At 42.3% G+C, this 21,737-nt stretch overlaps 1 protein-coding gene across 4 annotated transcripts in view; it reads left to right on the forward strand.

The window, feature by feature from the left end:
• LOC114442564 (complexin-2-like) overlaps nt 1-16,836 on the forward strand; it is a 41,605-nt gene extending 24,769 nt beyond the window's left edge. For all 4 annotated transcript variants that reach the window (XM_028416252.1, XM_028416255.1, XM_028416254.1 and 1 more), the window contains exons 3-4: nt 10,217-10,392; nt 15,314-16,836. In XM_028416252.1, the coding sequence (XP_028272053.1) occupies nt 10,217-10,392; nt 15,314-15,508 (371 nt within the window). In that variant the 3' untranslated portion in view covers nt 15,509-16,836. The remainder of the gene's footprint in view (nt 1-10,216; nt 10,393-15,313) is intronic.
• Nucleotides 16,837-21,737: the final 4,901 nt, after the last annotated feature.

Consider the following 21,737-nt stretch of genomic DNA (forward strand, 5'->3'; position numbering starts at 1 on the left):
TGTCAAATGAAAGCAGTGTTAGGAGGTCAAAGGAGGAGTCTCCCAGCTGAATGGCTTTTATTGCAGAGCTGAAGGGGGAGCTACATTAGCATCTTTAGCCATGTGGGAAGTACTAAAAATGCAAATGTGGGATTGATGGGTTTTCCTAAACATAGCTCCCAAATGCCAGATAAAAGAGGCGCTCTTTCATTATGACTCTCACCTCCGAGTTTGGAGCAGCCGGATCTATGTAGAATAAAACAATAAAATAATAATAATAATCACATCTAGGCTACTTTACAGAGGCTTCATATCTGTCTCTAAAGTGCTGTGCAGGAAGTGGTCATCTGCATTCACAGCAGCATCAGATGGAGAGGAAGGAGTCTGTTAACGAGTTAACCTGTTAATTAGTGCTGACGTGAATTCAGATGTGTTAGAAGTCACAGCTCAGGTATGAATGAGGTGTAAAAATAGAACATGAAAATTAGATTTTCAGGTAGATGTGCGATGAAGTAAATCAACACAAAGAATATACAGATGCTCTTTATTGAGCCTTTTTATTCAAGGTGCCTCAATGATCACATATTGATTAGGGCTACCATTTATTTAATGATTCCTGTTTAACCCTTTCACTACTATAATTATAACAGGTTGCCTTCTTTTTTAATGATTCTGTCAGAAAATGTTCTTTGTATTAATTATTTTACCTGTTTTTTCTTGACAGATGAAATATAACTTTCAAAAGCTGGCACATATTTGCTATTGTGTTATAAATGCTCAGAACAATGTGTAATAACAAGAAATTTAAAAAAAAAACAGATTTTCATTTTCATCAAATTTCTCTTTATAAACGTGTTCAGCAACAAGAGATTACACAAAATAAACTCTCCTACGCTCCACAAAACTCCCGTGAAAAACTCACATGCAATGTGGTCATTAGAAAGAGCCGTTTCTCAGCTTTCAGAATCCGTTGAGATTTCTTCAATAGTGCAAACATAACCAGAACTACGGTAGTTTGAACAGCGCCTGTCAAATTCTGTGGCCGGTGACAGCTCCGATTTACATTTAAATGTCAACACATATTTATACAGCACCCAATGTTAAAGTAACTGAGAAGGAAAAGTCAAATCACTTCCCTGAATAAATAAATGAGTCTAATATTTCTGTCCTCTTTGTTTAATCGGGTTCTCTTTGTCTACTTCGAGGACTCGTGTGAATTTGAAAACGTTTTGCATCATAATTATGTTTAAAATATAGAAAATTCTAAAGACAAGCACCGCTGCATGCAAACAATTAGATTCAGTGCTGTGTTTTTATTGTAACTTATACTCTGATCCTCTCAAAAGCAATTATCAGATGCAGCTCAGCTCCGCGAAGTCGAGCGTCACTTCTGACACCAACATAATTGCTTTCAAGTCTCCAACTCGACAGAACAAAGCAAACAGCAGCAGGATACGACGGCACACTTGTAATTAGTTGTTGACTAATTTGTGAGAGAATTAATTAATATGACCTCAGCACAGAGTTATAACAAAGCTTTCATTCCAGAATATGAAGTGCTGCATGTGACTCTGTTGGTGAGGTCTTCAGTGTGGCTTTACACCGGAGCTTCTTTAAAATCTGTGTTTCAGTTCCCATAATCCTTCACTTCAACCAAACCAAGAGCTACACAAAGTTGACGCCACCGTCGCTGACAAGAATGGGCCTTGACAGGGATGATCTCCTGTTGTGTGAAGGGGAAACTCAGAGAATCAGGTCTAGACATGTCCGTGCATCAACAGCCGAGGAGTGTGTGAGTGGATGAGGGAGAAACTCGCAGCTGTGACAACATGGAGCTGCTGTGTAGGTGAAAACCTGAAGAACACATTGAAGCTCGTGGAGCAGCAGCCCTGTTTTTACAGCAACATGGTGTCAACATGGCTCATGTTGCAGCCGAGTAGTATGTCTGATTTAAATGGAACAGTATAGGCTTAAAAATGGATGCCTGCGCTCCAGGTGTTGGTCGACCGCGGCTGTCAGCAGCTGCTGTTTGTTTTGCATACGGAGCAGATGAAACAGCTGCTATTTTTGGAGTCACTTCACCAATTATTGACTGAGAATGTACAGTGAATAATCAAAGCCTTGAAGGAACAGTGGGGAGTAACAATAAGGCTAAATGAGCACACACAGTATCACAAAGAGAAAAGTCTCTCTTAAATGAGAGCATTCAAGAAATTTAGGAAACAAGCTGGTTGTAGCTTTTCCAGGAGTTTTTAATCGAGGCAACTGGATTTGAGGATTGTTTTTTTGAAGACGTTCCGTCACTCCCCCGAGTGGCTTCTTCAGCTCTGCTACTGTTCTGGTGGAATCTGTGTTTTGATGTGTTCAGGATCTTGCAGGAACTCACACGACTGAGATCCTGGTTGTAGGACAGCTGCTGTTTCTTCAGACTTCCAAGGTTTTTGACTTTGAACTCTAAGAGTAAATGACATGAGCTCCTAATGCTAAACAAAAGTTATTCATAATGAAATATGTGAAGTTAAATCCAAACATTTAGCAGCCTGCATTGATGCCTTTAATGAGCTGTATTGAGCTATATTTAGATGCTTCCTTTAATGTTGAGTTTACGCAACAACCAGAAAGCCAGACACAGAAGCCCTGCTGTAGGATGATGTCTTTAAAGGAGCGCCCAATAACTTATTGATCCCTGCAAGAAAAAAAAAGGCTGAGACCTTGAACTGACCGCTCAGTGTCATGATGCGTTCAGTGTCAACACGCCTATATGTTGACTGGCTCCCCCCTCCCAAAGGTCCTTCATTGATTATTCACAAGGCCTGAGATCAATTTCTATTACCTTAGCAAGGCATGCATGAAACCACTGTTTACATTTCCTCTGCTAAAATTAGTTATTTCTGAAAGATCGTTTGTATTAGGTATTGATTTTTCCCCTGCATGTTATATTGATGCAGCACCTGGATGTGGCTTTACTCTTTATTCTGTGACAATGAGAGTGAATGTGCAGATCAACATCTGGATAAAGTGAGCAGACATTTAGCATGGCTAAATATGGCATCATATTCTAATCAATCAGTCATCTTGAGTGACATCACAGTCGCCCACAGCGCGAAGGTTTCTGGTTCGATTCAAGCTTTCTGGGCGGAGTTTTCATGTCCTCACATTCTTGCAGGGGTTTTCTCTTTCAGGTACTCTGGGTTCCTCCCACATACCAAAGAGCTGACTGGTTGTCTGTCTCTCTGTGTGTTCGCCCTGTGATAGAATGGTCCAGCTGTGCGTTGGTAGCTGGGATGGGTTCCAGCTGCCGGTGGCCCTGTGGTGCAGGACAAAGTGGACAGAGATGATCTTGTCTCTTGAGCTGAGCACATCATCCCATCCCTAGTATAACGTCTAACTAGGGATGGGATGATGCATGTTTTGGTTTGTTTTTTTATGAAAGCTTATGTTGCAGGAATGAGTGGTTCACACACACAGCAGGGGACATTTACACATCTGCGTATCTGAAGCAGATATTCTGTTAAGAAGCATCTTCTTCTAGGGATCAAAAATGGAAATATGTCACGTTTGTTCCCTTTGTTTCACTGTCCTGTAGACTCTGCAGAGTCTTCAGTCCCACTGGTGGAGGTTTAGCAAGCCGCACCGTCACCTCCATTACTCATTACTGCACTGACGCTGGAGTAATAGCTTATGATGTTCTGCTATTGCTCTCCATGATCTCTGGCACGCGACCAAACGTGCCTCCCTGAGCCGAGCGTGCATAAGACTTATTTGAAGAGGCAGAAGAAGCTATCTGACCTAAAATCCAGACAAAGCCAGTGATCATAATGAGCCCTGAGCATAATAATGAACATAATAAGTGACCACTAAGTGTTTTACTCTGTTTTTAGTCATCTTTAATGGGGGTGTACTGGGATGTATTGTCTTCAGATTTCGTTCGTAGAGTGATTAACCTTTTTTAATTTGTTAGTTTCCATGATTTACGGTGTTATTTTTGAAGTTGACGTCATGCTTTTTCTTTGCAGTGTTTTTACCTGGATAAATCCTACAGTAGATGCTTATAGTGCCGACCTGCGTTGTGTGTGTCTCTCTGAGTGTGTGTGTAGATGGATGGTTTGCTTTGTCCTCGGTGCCAACCTCAGAGGTGATAAATGTGCTCTGTCCCTGCTCGCTCATCACCAAGGCCAGACTCTGTGAGGCTGTCTTCCGATGATAATGGTTGTGAGCGAGTGATAAAGCGTGAGGAGTGAGCCTCTTTTATCCCATGTGTCCGAAAGATTTAGTCAGGGCTCCGGATGGAGGAAGGGGGTACGGTGTGGGCGCGCTTTACTTATCATCATCTTTTGATTTTAATGCTAGCGTGTTCCTTTCCAAAAAGCCTGAGGCCCCACTTCTGGCCCTCCACCCACCTTCCATCCGGCCCACACCAGATATATAAAACACAATATAACAGTACAACTAAACTAAAAGCACAATTGCATTTTTTATTTCAAGAAAGACGCCACTATTTGAGTTAACAGTGTGAAAGTGGCAGCGTGACAAAAGGAAAGAAATTAGCCTTACAGCTACAGAGAGCACAGCACAGCCATTAACATAAGGTCAAAGGAAGGTTTCGTGGTAGAAATCGGAGCAGTCTTTAACATAAGAGGTGAGATTTTGCAGTTTTTTGTGAAGTATAACAAACTATGTTGTCTCTAAAACGACCTGTCTGTGGTCAGCCTGCTGTGGAGAAGCAATCTTCCCCTCTGAACGAGCCTCCGTCCTCTCCTCTTACTCAGAGTGTTGTAAAAACTCTCAGAGGACAGCTGTGTTCCAAGGATCCCCGGATAGTCGATAGATGGGACGAGCACAAACAGCTTCAGTGTGAGAAGTGACTCATTGCTGCTTTAACAACAACAAAAAAAATCTTTTCAAGGTTTGACTTTGATAAAAAACTTTGTGTGGGAGTTGAAACAGCCAAAGAAGGATCTTCTGAAGCTTCAGCATGCAGCCTTGACTCAGGCACGACCTGTTAGACGATGTTTTGTCACCATTACTTTACCTCTGCCACACTTTTTTAAAAAGATGAAAATTAAGTCCAAGAACAGAGCAGACATGGGTTTAGACGAGCTGATAAAAATTTCTTTCTGCTTTTTAACTCTTGATCTTTTCTTCTCATATCAAGCAGCCATTGCTGGTGCACTCCTCTGGAATCCAACATTGACCTTAGTATTAGCTCTGATTTGGTCTCCACCACCTTTTAACTGCTGCTACATGCTACAAGAAATCGAGTATTCAACCCCGCAGAGCTTTCTCGTGCACAGTGTGACATTGTGGTTCAAGGGTAAATGGGCTGTTTAGGATGTGCTGTCTCTATGCTCAGGCATACAGAATGTAACGTCCCCTGTGTGGTCTCTCCGCTGAGTTTTGGGACCACCTTCTCGCCCAGCCCGGAGCAGAAGCCTGATAAAGACAGCCTGCACGGCTGGTGCGGGCCGCAGGGGTTGAAGTGGGGACCTGCCGGTCGGCAGCCATGGGGCTGCTGAGGACCAGTGACAGATGGGAGAGCAGGAACACAGAGTCCTTGAGCTGGTCCCGCTGCTTTTCTGTTCTCTTATTCTCACAGTAGCCCTGAATTTCCCTCATGCGTCTTCCTTTGCACTTATCTTCACTCTCTTTGAACCGTTTCCCTTCGGTGTCCTTCTTCCAGTCCATTGTGTTTTTTTTTCTCTGTGTCCTCTTTCTTTTTTTATGGTGGATAATGTTGTCTACCACACTTGGCTCTTTTATCCACCCCCATCACAAATGATGTCCTCACATTCTCTCTATCAGTCTCTCTGATTTGCTGTAGTGGAAATTATCATGCCCTGTTATTTTTTTTTCTGTTCTCATTTTTAGCCTGCTGTTCCTCTGTTTTTTCTGTCTCTGTCCTTTTTCGGGGGCCTTAAAGCCCCACAGGGGACATTTCCCATGTGTCCATCTGCACGAAACATGCAACCCATACACAGCAGAAATGCTCTTGGAGCCTGAATGCACCTTTAGGACATGCACTCAGCAGATGAACAGACAAACCTACACCATACATGCACAGACACAGAGGGAAATAGATGCTGTACAGTTTGTTCTGCACAGCCTCACACACTCACAGTGTCACTCACACTTCAACACACACCTCCTCGTCTTCTCGCCCTACCCTTTATACTGTATAACAGTCTAATTTGACCCGACCATCCACAACTTTCAACCTTCTCTGAAGACTTTTCACTTTTCACACTGAGTCTTTTTCCTGCTTCTAGGTCCCAGCTGACCCACATAGTCTCTTTAAAGCTGTAATGAGTTAGCATATATAGCTAGCTGTATGAGATCATGGCAGTGATGTCAAGATGACAGCCTTTGTCATGTGGTGTAATGGAGTAACTTGACCATCTTGTTGGTCTTCTGCTGTTGCCATTTTTGGCTACCATGGCGACGACTCCTGTCCTCTGAACACAGAGAGATGCAGTGAGGGATCACTTTACATCGTCAAGGACTGAAACAGTCACTATTTAAGATCCAGTGGTCTGATTGGTCTCCTTGATCCTTCTCCAGCGGTCCATTGTCCTCTAGTTGGTCCCACACGCAGCTGATGCTGTGTTCCTAACATTTATTTGCCGTTTCTTCCCTATCTAAGGCACACAGTCGCCTCATACATCTGATGCATCTCACACAATGATACACCAGATTTGTGGTGACGAATGAGTTTTTCTCATTAAGTACATTATAGCTGTGTTTTTCTAGCCGTAGTCGAGGCCCGCAGCTCTTCCTCTGGAGCTTTAGCTCGCTGCTCCACTCCTATACTCCACAGCTGGCAGCTTTTGATGACACCAAAGCTTTTGGGAACGACGACTGTCTCCACATTCTACACAGCAACTTTGTCACAATCAGACAAGCTAATTAGCCTTGAGCGCCAAGATTAGTCATGTGGAGTCTTAGGAGAGGCGAAAAACACACGAGAACTGCATCAGTGAATCAATAAACATAATAAAAAAGAGTTATATTTGCAGATTTCTACTGACATTGGTGAACTAGGCAGGCCCTGCCCACTGGACTGTGGACACTTGGGTGCTTGTTACACAGAATATGAGTCTCAGTGGGAAAACTTTTTAATGAGTGTTATTAGAGCAAATCTGTGGAAAAGTAAACACAAGTCAAACATACAGACGTACCCTTTCCGTCTCTGCTTAAGGTTAAAAATACTACATTGTATTAACAGTAATCCATTCTTATAGACTTTGGTAGCATACATTGACATTTCAGGATCAGTGGCTGTGCAAATGAGAAGGTGAGAATAGCTCATGACGACAGGAACGTAGGAGGATACATCTAATAAAGTAGCTCAAACGTGGTAAAAGTGTGTGCTGTGCTATGCTTTAATTTGCAGCTACAGACTCTGAAGTTTAACAAGTTTTAATTTGAAAAGTTTCTCTGTTCAACTTGGTCAGAGAAGAATATATTACCCCGGAGTGATGGAGGATGTTCCCCCCCTCACAGTCAGCCTCTGTTAAAATTCATACACGATTTGGAAAATCTCCTCAAGTCAGAGAGGTTTACAGTCCCATTCAGCAGTTCTGCCGACTTTATCCTGCGGCAGAGAAACAGAAAAAACAGATAAATTCTTCTGAGTGCAAGAATGTAAATCTACAATTCTATAAATGATGTTATTAATATAGAAACCACAGTGCTCCAGTGTGCCTGCAAGGAAAGCATTGAACAGAACAGAGAGAGTGAGACGGCATCAAACACCTTCACGGCCACTGCTGGGAGACTGAACTTAGTCATTTTCTTTATTTGGTGGTGGGCAGAGCTGAAGTTTCTGTTAATTTCTGATTCCAGCTGTCTGTATCAACTGAATCCTTCGAGGTTGCTGGGTGCTTTCTTTCCACTTCTGTTTCCTACACACCTATGGAAACAGCACAAAGAACTTATACTCATTAAATGTCATGAAGTTTGACTCTTTCCCCTGCGATTATAGATTTTACACCACATCAACTTGGGTTATATTTTCTGATGGGACAAACGATGCATTCAAGGACCATTGTAAATAAAATTGAAAGAACCTTTGTGTTCGATATCACACAAACGTGTCACAGTGGGTCAAAACTTAAACATGTCATCGCTCAGTGAGCTGCAGCCTTGTTATTCAAACGTCCATCAGATTACAGATTATAGGGAGCAGTGTATGTGATTGATTGATTCATTGATAAGTCATGTTGACCGGGCAGGCCACCCACTCCATGTTAATGTCCACATGATTCAGGTCCAAATGATTTCTGTGTATATGATCCAGTGACATGAAAAGCCATCAAGTCGAATGAGTGTAATACATTCTCAACATGGCAGCATGTCTTGTGTCACTAAAAAAACATTAATTAGAAGTCACACGCCTATATATGAATGACGACTGGGGCTTGTCCGGGACTGCCAAGTCAAACTGCAGCCAAGAACCTCAAGGTCACCGCTGTCTCATCAATTTCACTGCTAAAGCAGATGGCTGTGTCTTTGAGTTCTTCCTCCAGAGAGCCGGTGAGGCTCAGCAATGCATCCAAGCGCAGCTCTGGGTGGAGACAGAGGCCTGAGTAATGAAAGGAGGTGGGCTGCCGGGCTGAGGGCAGGAAGGGCGGAGAGCCAGGCGTAATCCACATTTATTCAGTGAAGACCAAAAGGTCCAGTTCTCATTCGAATCAATTTCTTTCCTGTGAGTTAGAAGTGAGCAGGGTTCAGGATTGGTCGGGCCACTGCTGGAGCGCTGGCTTGTTTCCAGCCATTGAGCTGGAAAGAAGAGCCAAAGCCTCGGGAGTGAGAACACACGGGCAGAGCCCCGTGTAAAAAGCACTGCTCAACATGCAGGCTAACACACTCCAGATTAGGCTGTGCAACTTCCTGACGGAAACTTTGGATTTTCAAGTTGCAGAGTTTGTTTGTGAAGGTTTTAAAAACCACCAACACTGCTGTTCTGTTAAGTTTAATGGCACTCTACTATACTGAAAAAAACACCATATTTAGTTCATAATTACACCAAAGACTTCCAATACAGGCTTTATATTGCATTTTCCCTGTGCTGATGGGTTGGAACAGTCACACAACAGCTAATATATTACTTACACCCAGTAGTATGTGTTGCACATGGAGAAGGTTGTAGTGGAAAATGAGTCACCTCAAAGTACAAAGTGTTAAAAAAATATAAAGTACCATTGTGGTCAGCACCAAATGGAGCTGTGTCTACTCTGCAGACTCTGGCTCCAAGATGGCATCATGTTCCAACATGGCAGCACCACAGATGAGATATTTTGCCTAATTTTTGCACAATGGGGGGGCCAGCATGACATCCATATACAGCTTTGGTTTGTGGTGTGTGTGTGTGAGATCGCGCATATACTTTCTGCATTTGCATGTGGTTGCTGTAGTCGGATGAATGGCCATCCCTGCATAAAAGGCGTGCTTGTGCCCAGACTGGAACTAGATGTGAATTATAGAATAATTCCCCGGGAGGCTGTGGGATAGGACGCTGGCCATGTGACATAATGAAGCATGCCAGTTGATGCCTGTAGTGCACGCACCAGATGCTCGGCACAGACAGAAGTAGTAGTGAAGACAGAGTGGGATGTCAGTGGCTGCAGGCCTTTGACTAAAACCAGCCCTCATCAAGACATGGCTTCATTAAACCTTTCCCAGAATCAAGGGTTTCACTCCTGGCATCATCAAAGAGCTCAGCATTTACATTAAAGATATGAATCAATGCAGCGAAGTGATCATCACATCATGCTCTTGTTTAGCATATCTAACACGCACAGACAGGAGATCAGGGTCTGTTTTTGATTGTCCTTTTCAACAGCTCTCCATGGCTTCCGTTCAAAGTCCTGACCCCGGCTACAAGTGGACGCTTCACATGAGGGTGTAAATTCCTAATGAAGATAGCAAAGGCCAACGTGAGCAGCACAAAGGCAATCAAGAGGACTGCTAATAATTTATTGCAGCGGCTTTTATCTGCAGCTCTTGTCCGCGGCGTTCACCTCTTGTTCTCTCTATTGTCAGGAGCTTTTGTCTTTGGTTCAGTCGAGGGCAGACTGAGCTGCTCTTTGTCTGCCCTCAAAGAGGATTCAAACAAAAAAAGCAATATCTACTGAAGGGTCCAGATCTTAGCTGCAGCACAGTGCCTGGTCTGATGATTGCTGGGATACATTATGTGCTTGTTGAAAAATGTATTACACTTTTTTCTCTGTTTCAACAGGGGCCACCAAAGACATGGGCAAGATGCTCGGTGGAGAGGAGGAGAAGGATCCTGATGCTCAGAAAAAGGAGGAAGAAAGGCAAGAAGCGCTGAGGCAACAGGAAGAGGAGAGGAAGGCCAAGTACGCAAAAATGGAGGCAGAGAGAGAAAACATCCGACAGGGCATCAGGGATAAGGTAAACAGACTTCTAACAGAGCCTCACAAGCACAAATGATGTAGGTCGTGTTTAGAAGAACGGCCCTTTGTGTGTTTTTGGAAACAGCAGTTCTATCATAGCATGCAAGGTGCAGGTTTTACAGCATTCTGTGGTCTCAGAGGAGACATTTCCTGTAATATTCTGCTCAGCATTACCTGCTACAAAACATATGACCCCTCCCTGCCCTCAATGTGCTGCTAGTTTAACACATCGTCTCCTGTTTGGCCATTTGTTGCACACTTTACTTTCTTCATTGAATCAGCTGCTTGCTGGAAATAACCAGAGAAATGTGACAAAGCTGGTCTGCAAAAAGGTAGCATGAAGACTTTCAGAGTTCAGTTGTGTTCACGTTGCTTTGCTTTTACACTTTTTTACTGTTTAGCTGCTGTTGTGTTGTGAGGTTTAGGAAGAAATGAATAGACTGTGAGTGTTTAGAACTTTGGACCAAGCCTCCATGATCCTCTGACCGTCTCCATGTTGACAGCATCATAGTCAACCTAAACTCCCAATACAGGCAAAGAGGTGGGCGGGGAGTCGCAGTTATCACCCAAAACTAGGGATGTCCCGATCAGGTTTTTTTGCCCTCGAGTCCGAGTCTGAGTCATTTGATTTTGAGTATCTGCCGATACCGAGTCCCGATCCGATACTTTCTATAAAGGCACTCATTGCGGCAAAACCTGTGTGTGTGTGTGTGTGTAGGCCTGTCACGATTTCTAAAGAACATTTAACACTGGAAAGGCCCCCAATCATCAACACTATTATTATTATTGTTATTATTAATTATATTAATATTATTATTATGAGTAGTGGTAGGCCTATTACCATGGCTTATCTGAGCATAGTCAATGGAGTTAAGTCAAACCAACTAGCACGTCATGAGCAACAGAGCCAAACAACACGCACTCTACCTGCTGCTGGGAGTGGGCTGTGTGTTTGTGTGCGCACGCGTTTGCGTGTGTGTATGCGCATCAGCGAATTTTAAAAACGCCACCATGTAGACAGAAACACATAAAATAGCAGAGATGGCACCAGAGGACTGGGCAAGAGGACTAGAATGGGTGGCGCTGCCGCGAGTGCCGCCGGTAAAAAGGCAGAGAACTTCACTCGTACAACGCGGACTCTCTCTGATGGCACGTTGTATTCATAAGCATGTTTAGTCTTGTGGTGAATTGTGTGGAAGTGTTGAACCGGTGTTGTGCAGCTTCACAGCTCTCTGTGTTGCTGTAACCAGCGTCCAATCCCTGCAGCACTGTGACGCACCGTGGCGACGCAGACAGTGAGCTGACCGTGGTCTGCTCAGAACATCCCGTAGACGTCACACAATGAGTTAAAAAAATAAGAACTACCTGTTGATTTGACACATTTTAAGACAGAAGCCGCGGGACATTTTAAATCTGACGGCCGGACTTTGCACACTTTATACGCTACGACGCACCGAGTGACGCCTTTTGTCATCCAGCCTCTTTGGTAGCGAGAGGGAGAGAGAGAGAGAGAGGAAAACAAACAAGCGTGCAAATGTAATTTATCGCGGCCGAAAAACATTTAAAGTTATCGTGCAATTAATTGATTTATTGTTTAGCGACAGGCCTGTGTGTGCATGTGCCGCCACACTGGGAGATTTCACACACGCAGCACATCGAGGTCTCGAACCAGGACCTGTCGCACCAAAAGCAGCTGTCATACCCCTGCACAGAAGGCGTTAACTTTGACAGCCCTAAAAAAATATCCGAGTCCTGATCGGGAGGTAATGTCCGATTCCGATCGAGTCTGAAATCACGTAATCGGGCCCGATTTCCGATCATGTGATCGGATCGGGACATCCCTACCCAAAACTATGCAATATTTAGTAATAATAATTCATCCTAACAAACAAGACTTTATTTTAGAGCCAGTCCCAAAGGCCATGGAGGGAACTGCAGTTTTTGAAGCCCACATCCGCAATGCCAAATACATTTCTTATCTGCAACAAGTCGCTCTGCCATTTTCTTTTTAATTCTGCATTTGCAACATGGACTTAAGTTCATAAATTATTTAAATTGGGATGTTGTGCTACATTTTTTTACAGTTAACAAAGAGGGACAGATTATACAGACTGTCCAACTGCATTCAGCAGCGGTGTGTTGGGAAAAACAGATCAATCAAAAACGTCATCACGACATCCAGCGTCAGTACAAACATGACCGCTCTGGGATCATTTTTAACTTGGCTTTCTGACCTCCCTCTGTTCTGTTTGTTCTCTTCCTTCCCTCCTGCAATCTGCCCCCCTCTCTCAGCTTGTTCCACTCTAACAAAGTCTTGCATCTGCAGAAGTGCAGACGGTCATGCTTAGTCAGCCGTTCTCCACACGCTATAATCAAACACTTGCCAAAGATATGCTGTCATATCTCAGCTTTTTTTCCTTCTTACACTATTGTTCTAAAAAAGGCTGCTGTTTAACCCCCACAGTTTAAAGACAGTCTTACAAGAGCAACACAGGAAGGTTTTAAACTCAAAGTGAAAGCCCTCAAAGAGAAATTAAGTCAAATGTTTAATACATTATTAGCAACGTCAAGGGTAATAATTCAAAGACTTTGATAATACCATTTAACATTCCGTTACAGATTAATGAATTATTAAGCATGACAGTCAAAGACGATGCAGCCACAAAGATATAAAAAAAAGGGTCCTCTGATAAATACAAGGGAGGAAATACAGTGTAGAGGTTTAATCCCACCATCCATACCAACCTCCATCATACACAGACTTAGTTTTTATTGTTCTGTCTCAATGCAAATCAATTGTTATTGACATTACATTCATGCTTCAAGACTGTCCACACTGTACAATGATCATGTGAAGTAAAAAGTTCGAAAATAAGGAATAATAATTATGGCTGCAGATATCAGGACCAAGACGTGTGATAGATATCATATAAAAACACAATATTCTAGATTTTACTGCAGTCTAATGAACGAGCTTCTTAATCATAAAGAAGTCTTTAGGCTGCTATTCTACCATCTCCTCGTAGAAAAACATTTCAACATTGGTAAATGTTACTTAATGGATGATATTGCAGACAGACGAACACTGAGACCGTCCTCCTCTGAGACGCTTTTTATTCTTCCAGAATCACATTAACGTGTGTCTGTGAAAGCAGCACAGAGGTCACGCAGGACTCCATCTCATTTTCCACATCTCTGCCTCGACATCCACCCAATCCTCAGCCTGTTGACCTTCCTGCCCTCTGCAGCCTTTTCCTCACAGTCCAGCTGTATCGATTTTGCTCAGACTGTAGGACCACAAATGCACAGAGCAGACACCGGGTAACACAAACCCCCACTCTAAAGTAGAGAGTAAAGAGTTAAAGATAATACCACCTGCTCCCCAGCTTGCATTAAAGGGTTAATTAAAGGAGTTAGTGCTGATTCATTGTAAGCCTGTGCAGGTTCTTGTGTATTTGTTTGGCACACAAACAGTAAAAATTAACAAATAATATGTGTATAACTCACAGATGGAGCCGGCTGAATGATCAATTAATGAAGAGCAGTTCCTTCATATAATCACGTAATGCTAACAGATCATTTCTTTCAGTGGAGCTGCTGCTGAATCACCCAGCTGATAATGTCTCTAATGTTTTTAAAGGCAATTTTGTGTTCTTTCTTGATTCAATAAAAGTCTGTGGAGGCTCAGGGCTGTGAGTTTATCAATGTAGAGAGCACCCACTGTAATTGGTACATACAATATCCAGGAAGGTCAAATTAAAGCCACACACACACACACACACACACACACACACACACACACCTGCAAAATCCTGGATCTCTTCTCGCTTCCTGATGCCACATCTAATTGCAGAAATTGATTATAACTGCGGCTCGTGCAGGATAACTGCACTTAACTTCAGCCTGAAGCTAAATTATCTAAATCATGCAAATGAAGAAATCTCATTACTTTGAAAGAGCACTAATTGTTTTCAAACCGATTTGTCTTAAATTACGTCACACTTCGCACACACACACATTTCTAACTTTGGAAGAAAGATTCACAGGAAGTCTCTGTAGCACCGAGGCTGTCATGCGTCCTGTCATCTTCCTTCCTTGATTGGCCGCCCCGCCCTCATTGTTTCCACCTGTGTCTCATTACCTGCTGCACTTTCTCCATGCGTGTCCATCTCCATCCTTAGTGAGTCTGCCTGTTCTCTGTCTGCGTCTTTCTGCTTTTGTCAGTGTCATCTTAGTTATTTCTTACCTTTTGAAGCATGCTGTGTTTTTCATACTCATTACTTCTTCTGCTTTTGGACTTTTGGAGTTTTTGTTTAGTTTTTTACTTTATTCTATCAAAGTTACTTTTAGCTCTGCATTTTCTGTATTTTGGTCCTCCATCTCATGGTCATAATGTATTTTTCCCTTGCTTTGCATTATAAACAGTATAAATACTAGTGACTTCTGTCATGAGAAGCTGCCTGCTCCTGTTTGGGTGGACCCCTCCTCACCAGGAAATCATTTTGACAGTGTTTGATGTTAGTGTAATTATGCACCCTCCTATTCAAGCCATTTTTACCTGTCCTCTTAAGTTCATATAAATTTAGAGAATATCATATATGTTGCTATGGCGATGAGTCTCATCACCATGTTAAATGAAAAGGTTGTCGTATAAAATGTGTTTGTGAAAGATTCTGTTTTCACACACACTACGATCTTTTCCTGGACCTGACCAAATGGTTTTTTTTCACATACTTGGGCAGCTGTGGCTCTGCAGGTAGTCACAGCTTGACCATGCAGATAGCGGCTCAAACCCCAGGCCTGGTGGCATGTCCCTGGCTAACTCATTTAGCCCGAAGATGCCCCAAAGTTAACATGTGCTAGTGTAGACATGCTGCATAAAAGTGTCCGGTTTCTAAAGATTCTCTCTCCCTGTGCAGTACGGCATCAAGAAGAAGGAGGAGAAGGAAGCAGAGGCAGCGGCTGCTATGGAGCAGGCCTCCGAGGGCAGCCTCACCCGCCCGAAGAAGGCGGTTCCCACTGGCTGCGGCGACGAGGAGGAAGAGGAGAGCATCGTGGATACGGTCATGAAGTTCATCCCGACACCGCTCATGGATATGTTCAATAAAAAGTAACAGTGTTCTGAGTGAAAGTTGATTAACAACATTCATCTAATCAATGCTGTACCACCAAGCCCCGCCCCCAAACCTGCAGTCACACCTCTCTTCACCTCCCTCCCTCCCTCCCTCCCACCCCGTCAGCCTGACTTCTAAGTGCCCTGGAATTGCACAGCATGCCATTCACTTTGTCCTGGAGTTGAAACGATCTGATCTCAGACAGTGATTCATACTTTTTAATATCTCAAACAGAGCATCCTCCCTGATAAACCTGTGATTATAATCCTGTCTTTAAAAAGTGCGCAACACCAGATCTAATGTGTTTACTTCAAGGCAAACGGATGCCATGTTTCCCAAATGTCCAGCACTTAGAATAAGATCACACATCATCCATCCTTTTTGTTTGTAAATAGCCTCAGTTATAAAACCGAAAAAAGAGAATTATATATATATATACATATATGAGTGAAATATGACAACAAGAAGACGAAGAGTATAAGCCATATTTTTAACTTTTAAGAAATTATCCAAATCATATCAAAATTTGATTGAAGTTTCCTGTTCTGTTCTTGCTGATATTTGATACATGCGGTGTATATAAATCCATTTTTATGTGAGGATTCACCCCCCGTGAACTGTCCCTCAAGCTCTCATTGGTTTACAGTGAATGTGTAACATCTGTCAAACAGGAAGTGAAGGGTTTTGTTTTTGTTTACCGTTTTGTTTGAAGCATGCAGTGAACTGTGAAGTGGATCTATGGACACCATTTCATTTGATATGATAAATACATTGATATTCGAGGCAATAACTGGTTTTCCACGTTTTATTTCATTGACATCTCATCCACCATGTGCAGTGAAGGATAATTAAATGTTCTTCCATTGGGAAAACTATAAATGTTCTCCATACATAAAGTTTATTTTAACAAATTCTTTAAATTCTATATAAATTCACTTGCTCTACATGTTTGCGGCTGTTGTCGCTGCTTTTGTAAAACGTTGAGCAGGCTACTTAATTTTGACTTGTGTTAACATTTTCATGATTTTTTATTTTCTTTTGTAAAACAAAAAAAGAAAAAAAAACACACACACACAACATGTGCGTTGTGAACACACTATATGTGAACAGACAGTGACAATAGTGCAATATATTGTTGGAAATGAAGTTGTCCTGTGTCCGTTGGTTTAACTGATGGGAGTGAAGTCCCAAATCAGCAATAACAGACAATCTTCATTGTTATGTGTTTAAAAGTTACTCCTTAATGTGTTAGTCGGTGTTAAAGACGCACACGTGTCGACGTGCTGTAGTAACAGTGACGCCTCTGTAGGTCAGACATGTTTAATTCAAGAGGGAGGGTGGGGGGGCGATTTGTTTTATGTCACCAAAAAAGAAAAAAAAAACTCACCATATGACGACGACAACCAGGTTTTTTTGTTTAAAACGATGAAACTCTGTGACGAACCTGCAGATACATAATTATAATGGCACAAATTTGAAGATGAGGTTTTATTTTGGTGCATATTCCTATGATTTCTCCTACATTCTACAGTGTCTTGTTAAAACATTCCAGATATTTCAGACATTCCACCAGACGTGTGCTGCACACTGTCGTATATATATTTACAGTAGGCCTCTGTAAATGCCTTTATCGCCTAAAGATTCAATTCCGTGCTGTTCTAACCTGAGAATCGATGTTAACGTTCACCATGATGATCGACAAGTTTTATTGCAGAGAGCTGTTTTTAGCTGCCATGTAAAGTGCTATTAGCAGTGATCATTTCGTTTCCGTGGTTGCACAGTATAGTAGCTGTAGGTGTGTTTACAGTTTTTTAAACAAACAGCTTTTTTCCCCACATTGTCGCTGTTTTTTATAGCGCTAGCTGAACGTGACATTGATTATTATTGTGCGTTCCTGTGGCGTAGGCGGGGGATGTGTAGCTTCTCTCTGTGCTTCGTGAGCTCTGTAATCACGCACAGTGTGGTAAGGTCACCTGTGGTAGAGCACGTTTTATTCCCGTGGTGTCAGTGTAACCTGCCGTGTGGCAGATAGTTAGAGCCGTGCACCGTGCATCCATCGTCAGAGCGGTTATTCAATCAAACCAAAGAATAGTGCTGATAGTAGGTTTCATTCTTATTTAGTTACTGCATACCTTTATTTTGAAATTCTCAGGTATTCTAGCTTTAAGTTGTGAAGCTGTAAGCCTCTCTCTCTTTAGCCTCTGCTTTTTTTTTTTTGTTTATTTTTTGATGACATATCTCACGTTTGGCCCAAATATATTCTAGAAAGCTACAATTACTGCCCCTGTAAAGGACTCGCCACCGCAGACAGGCACGTCAGTGAGAGTCTCCACACCGGTGTGCTCTGAACTCCACCCATCACTCCTCTCGCACATCTCCTCCATCATAACCTCATTCATCATTTTGTAAATTGATTGCGCTCCAAATGGCTTTTAGACCACTGCCTATACAAAACTGCCCAAGTCGTGCGTAATCAGTATGTCCAGTAGAGACGCCGTGTTTGTTGAAGCCCACTACAGAGGCTCATTCTGCCATTAATAGGATTTTAAAAAACTGCCTGTGAAACACGGCCCTTATATTAAAAAAAAATACTCCTTTGATGTGACTTGAATGTAAAATGTCTGCCGTTTCTCTCTCTTCTTGCATCTGTCTTTCTCTGTTCTGTGTGTGTTGAGAAGATGCTTAATCTGGTGCAGTATTTTATATTATTATTATTATTATTTTTTTTTTTAAATCTTTCTCGTCTGTATCTGGTCCTGTTCCTGTCCTCTGGTGGTTGGTATTTTAACAAATTTAACACATTTTTTGTACTGCAAAAAAAAATCTTCTCACCCTTCTCTCTATCTCCCTATTTGTTAGCAAAAACTGTATGCATGCTTATGGTGTGCGATGTAGGCAAGGTTGTTGATATAATCGTTTCGTGTCCTCTCTGTGTTTCGAAGCTCCACCTGTTAGCCTCACTGCATGCCATTTTAGAGAAAAATATTTCAGTCTGTAACTTTCTCCTGCAAAAAAAAAAAAAATGGAATCACCGCACACTGAGAATAAAGTGATTTCATATAATTTTTCATCGTCTTGTGTTTGTGCATTCAAACAAGTCCTGCGGCGAGCCTTTAGGCCAACGCTGCCTGTGTGTAAAATAAAGTGATAAACAGTAAATGGAAGCAGTGTGGTACGGACATATTTCTGGTTTGGGAGGCAGGAGACCTGCGGTCATGGATCAATCTCATTGCATGGCATTCAGAAGTATGTGCAAAGACCTTCAATGTAAATCACATGTTACTGTTGATGTCAGTTTTTCATCTCAACATGACTGTTGTGCATTTTTTATTTATATTTTTTTTCTCTCAGAAGGGAATTTTCAGCATCTATTCAATAAAAGCGAAAAGGGCTGTAAACAGAATGCACTGTGTCGTTGGAATGGTGATTGGAGGGAGACCTGACTTGTGATCGTGTCACAGTGAGTACACAGACATCAAAGCGATGCAAATAGCATCTCTCTCACGGCAGCCTGTTTGTCATTAAGTGGGTCTGTGATATGGGTATTGGGGAACCTTTTTACATCAAACGAATCCACTGAAAAGATAATGGAGGAGCGCCAAGCAAGGATTAGGGACGGCAATGACTCCAGAGTTGGGTGTAATTCCAGCGCAGGATGGAGGCTGACATTAAAACGAAATGAATCGATTGTGACGCTCTGACATTTTTGAGTTTGCTGCTTATCAGAGGTCTGTTTAATGAGCTTCTTCTGTTCCGTGTATGCAGCGCATTTATTTACCTTCCACTCATACATAAGTAAATTTCACTTTGAGCTGACGTTATTCTGCTGCCGTGTAGAAACACACCTTTGGTTTCATTCTGTTGCACATGAATAAAAACACACGCATGTATTTTGCAGGGGGAACAAAATGCATCTTGCAGTCTGTTGCAACAGATGTTGATGACTGATTCATGCTCCTCATGCAAGAATGCCTTTGTCTTACGCACAGGCTGTTGTTGTCAGCAGCGTCGGAGGCTTTAGGTTTAAAAGTGTGAGAACTCTTCTGCACAAATATGATGCAAAACATCAGCAGATTTTCACACAAGTCACTTACTGTAAAACTTCAAATAATAGCCTGGGCCTTTATTTGCCTAAATCGAAAATTTGGAAATTGTCCCTGCTTATATTTGGGACAGGCCTTTATTTATTGTGGCGAAAAATCCATCCAGAACTATAGCTAAAAAGTTGTCCACATCCCTTCCATCATTAATGTCATCGTACATTTCTTTATCCTTGTTTATGTGTCTCCATGACAACGTCACACATTGGCATAAATTGTTGTTGTTTTTTATGTTATATTTATAGTTATATATTTGCTCCTTACCTTATGAGAAAATCAGACCCGGCTTATAGTTGAGGCCGGCCTTTATATGTCCAAATCCATAATCGGACCGGGCCTGTAAACGGGCCCGGCGTCAGTTCGGGTCTCTGCTATTATTTGAAGTTTTACTGTATTTATTCAGGAAAATGATCGAGTATTACATACATGTTAGTGGTAAAGCTATGTGAACCTCTGTTAGCAGCTAATTTAAAGGCTAAATTAGAGTCAGTCCATTTAAAGGTGTTTTGAATCTATCAAAGCATAGAAGGCTTGATGTTTTCTGGATGGATGACACTAAACTCAACTTGTTTGGTTTAAATGAGAAGATAGGAAAGAGAAGAGCCTTATCCCATCCGTGAAGCACGGTGGTGGTAGTATCATGGTTAAAGGAAAATGTCAGGTCATCTGTCTGTGAATCTAAGCTCTCTGTCGTGGTGTAATTTCTAACAAAACCAGTTTCAGTTGTTAGTCTGACTCAGGGGGTGACATTAAGGCCTCTAACATGTTAAACAATTGGAAGGATAATATTGTAAAATTGTGCAGCTTTAGTTCTTACAGGTACCTAATGAACCTAAAAAAACCCTAGATCCTACATTTCCCAAAATGCAACTCAGCTAAATGACTTCTCTCCAGCTACAGTATAAAGACAGTTTTCCACTTTTCCATTCTCTCACACATCCACACCATCTTGGACAGTCTTCCTCCAGCCTTCTTGTGTGTCATCATATCACACTGCCATATCTCCAGAGGTCTTGGATCATATCTTCAGACCTGCTTTGCTGCTGTAGAGTTTTGAGCTGTTCCACCACTTCAGACTGTTGTGCACACACATAAGGACCCTGGCTCCTCCTTTGCAATAAATGTCCACAAGTCTCCCTGCAGGAAATGGAGGTATAAATCAATTCCATTAGTATTCATGCTCTGAGGTAGCCTTTTCAAACCGAGCTGCCTTTGTGCTCTCTGAGCAGCACTCTGGCTGCAGGAGAGCCATGGCTCTATTGGTGTCCTGCAGACATGCAACAGTCAATGTCAATTAACTGCTCTCCGCTGGGCACTGGCTCGTGGCCCCGTGCACCAGACAGCTCATGCAGAGTGGAACTGGAATCAGATTTTCTTTTTTAAGTATGGATGAAGAGAGGAACATGGACAAGTGTCAATATCAGTGACAACACAGGAATACTGATGACATACCGACTACAGATCACTGTATATAACTATCCATCCATGATGTCACATCGGCTTCTGAAAATCTGAGTCTGAGGGAAAAGCTCAACCGTCACGATGTTGGTAGTTGCACTTAAACTTCCAATACAGGAGGAGTGAAGAGTCACAGCAGCAGGAAACTTGCTGCCTGTTATTAAAGTGGTCACATCCAGGCGGATTTCATCCTACTGGTCAAACTGGACATCGATGTCCACACAGCCCAGGCCTCAGCATTTTTACCCAATAAGATAAAGGGAAGAAAGCAACTAATCTGAATCATTAGCTCAGGCTTCCAGCTGAGAGCCACTCAGTCCACTGCTAGCAGTCAGCTAGCATTTGTCATTTTGTAGTGCTATGCGAATACATAATACGCTTTTAAACCCTATATAGTGCACTCAGTGTATCCCACAATGCATCAAGAAAAGAAGTGATGGTCACTACATTAGCCATCGTGCAATGCACCCAATATTCATTTATCTGCCAGCGATGCATCACATTTAAATTATGCAACAGCTGTGATGCAATCAATACAACTAGTGTCTGCAATGTATTTTTATTTTTTCCAGATGAGCTCATTGTACAGTCCACTACAACATGTGCCCTGCATAGATAGTTTGGAGACAGCAGGTGATTTCAGAGACAGTCTCACCCTCTCAGACTATTTT

Source organism: Parambassis ranga, chromosome 10 (genome assembly GCF_900634625.1).
Source record: "Parambassis ranga chromosome 10, fParRan2.1, whole genome shotgun sequence".
Taxonomy (NCBI): Eukaryota; Metazoa; Chordata; class Actinopteri; family Ambassidae; genus Parambassis; species Parambassis ranga.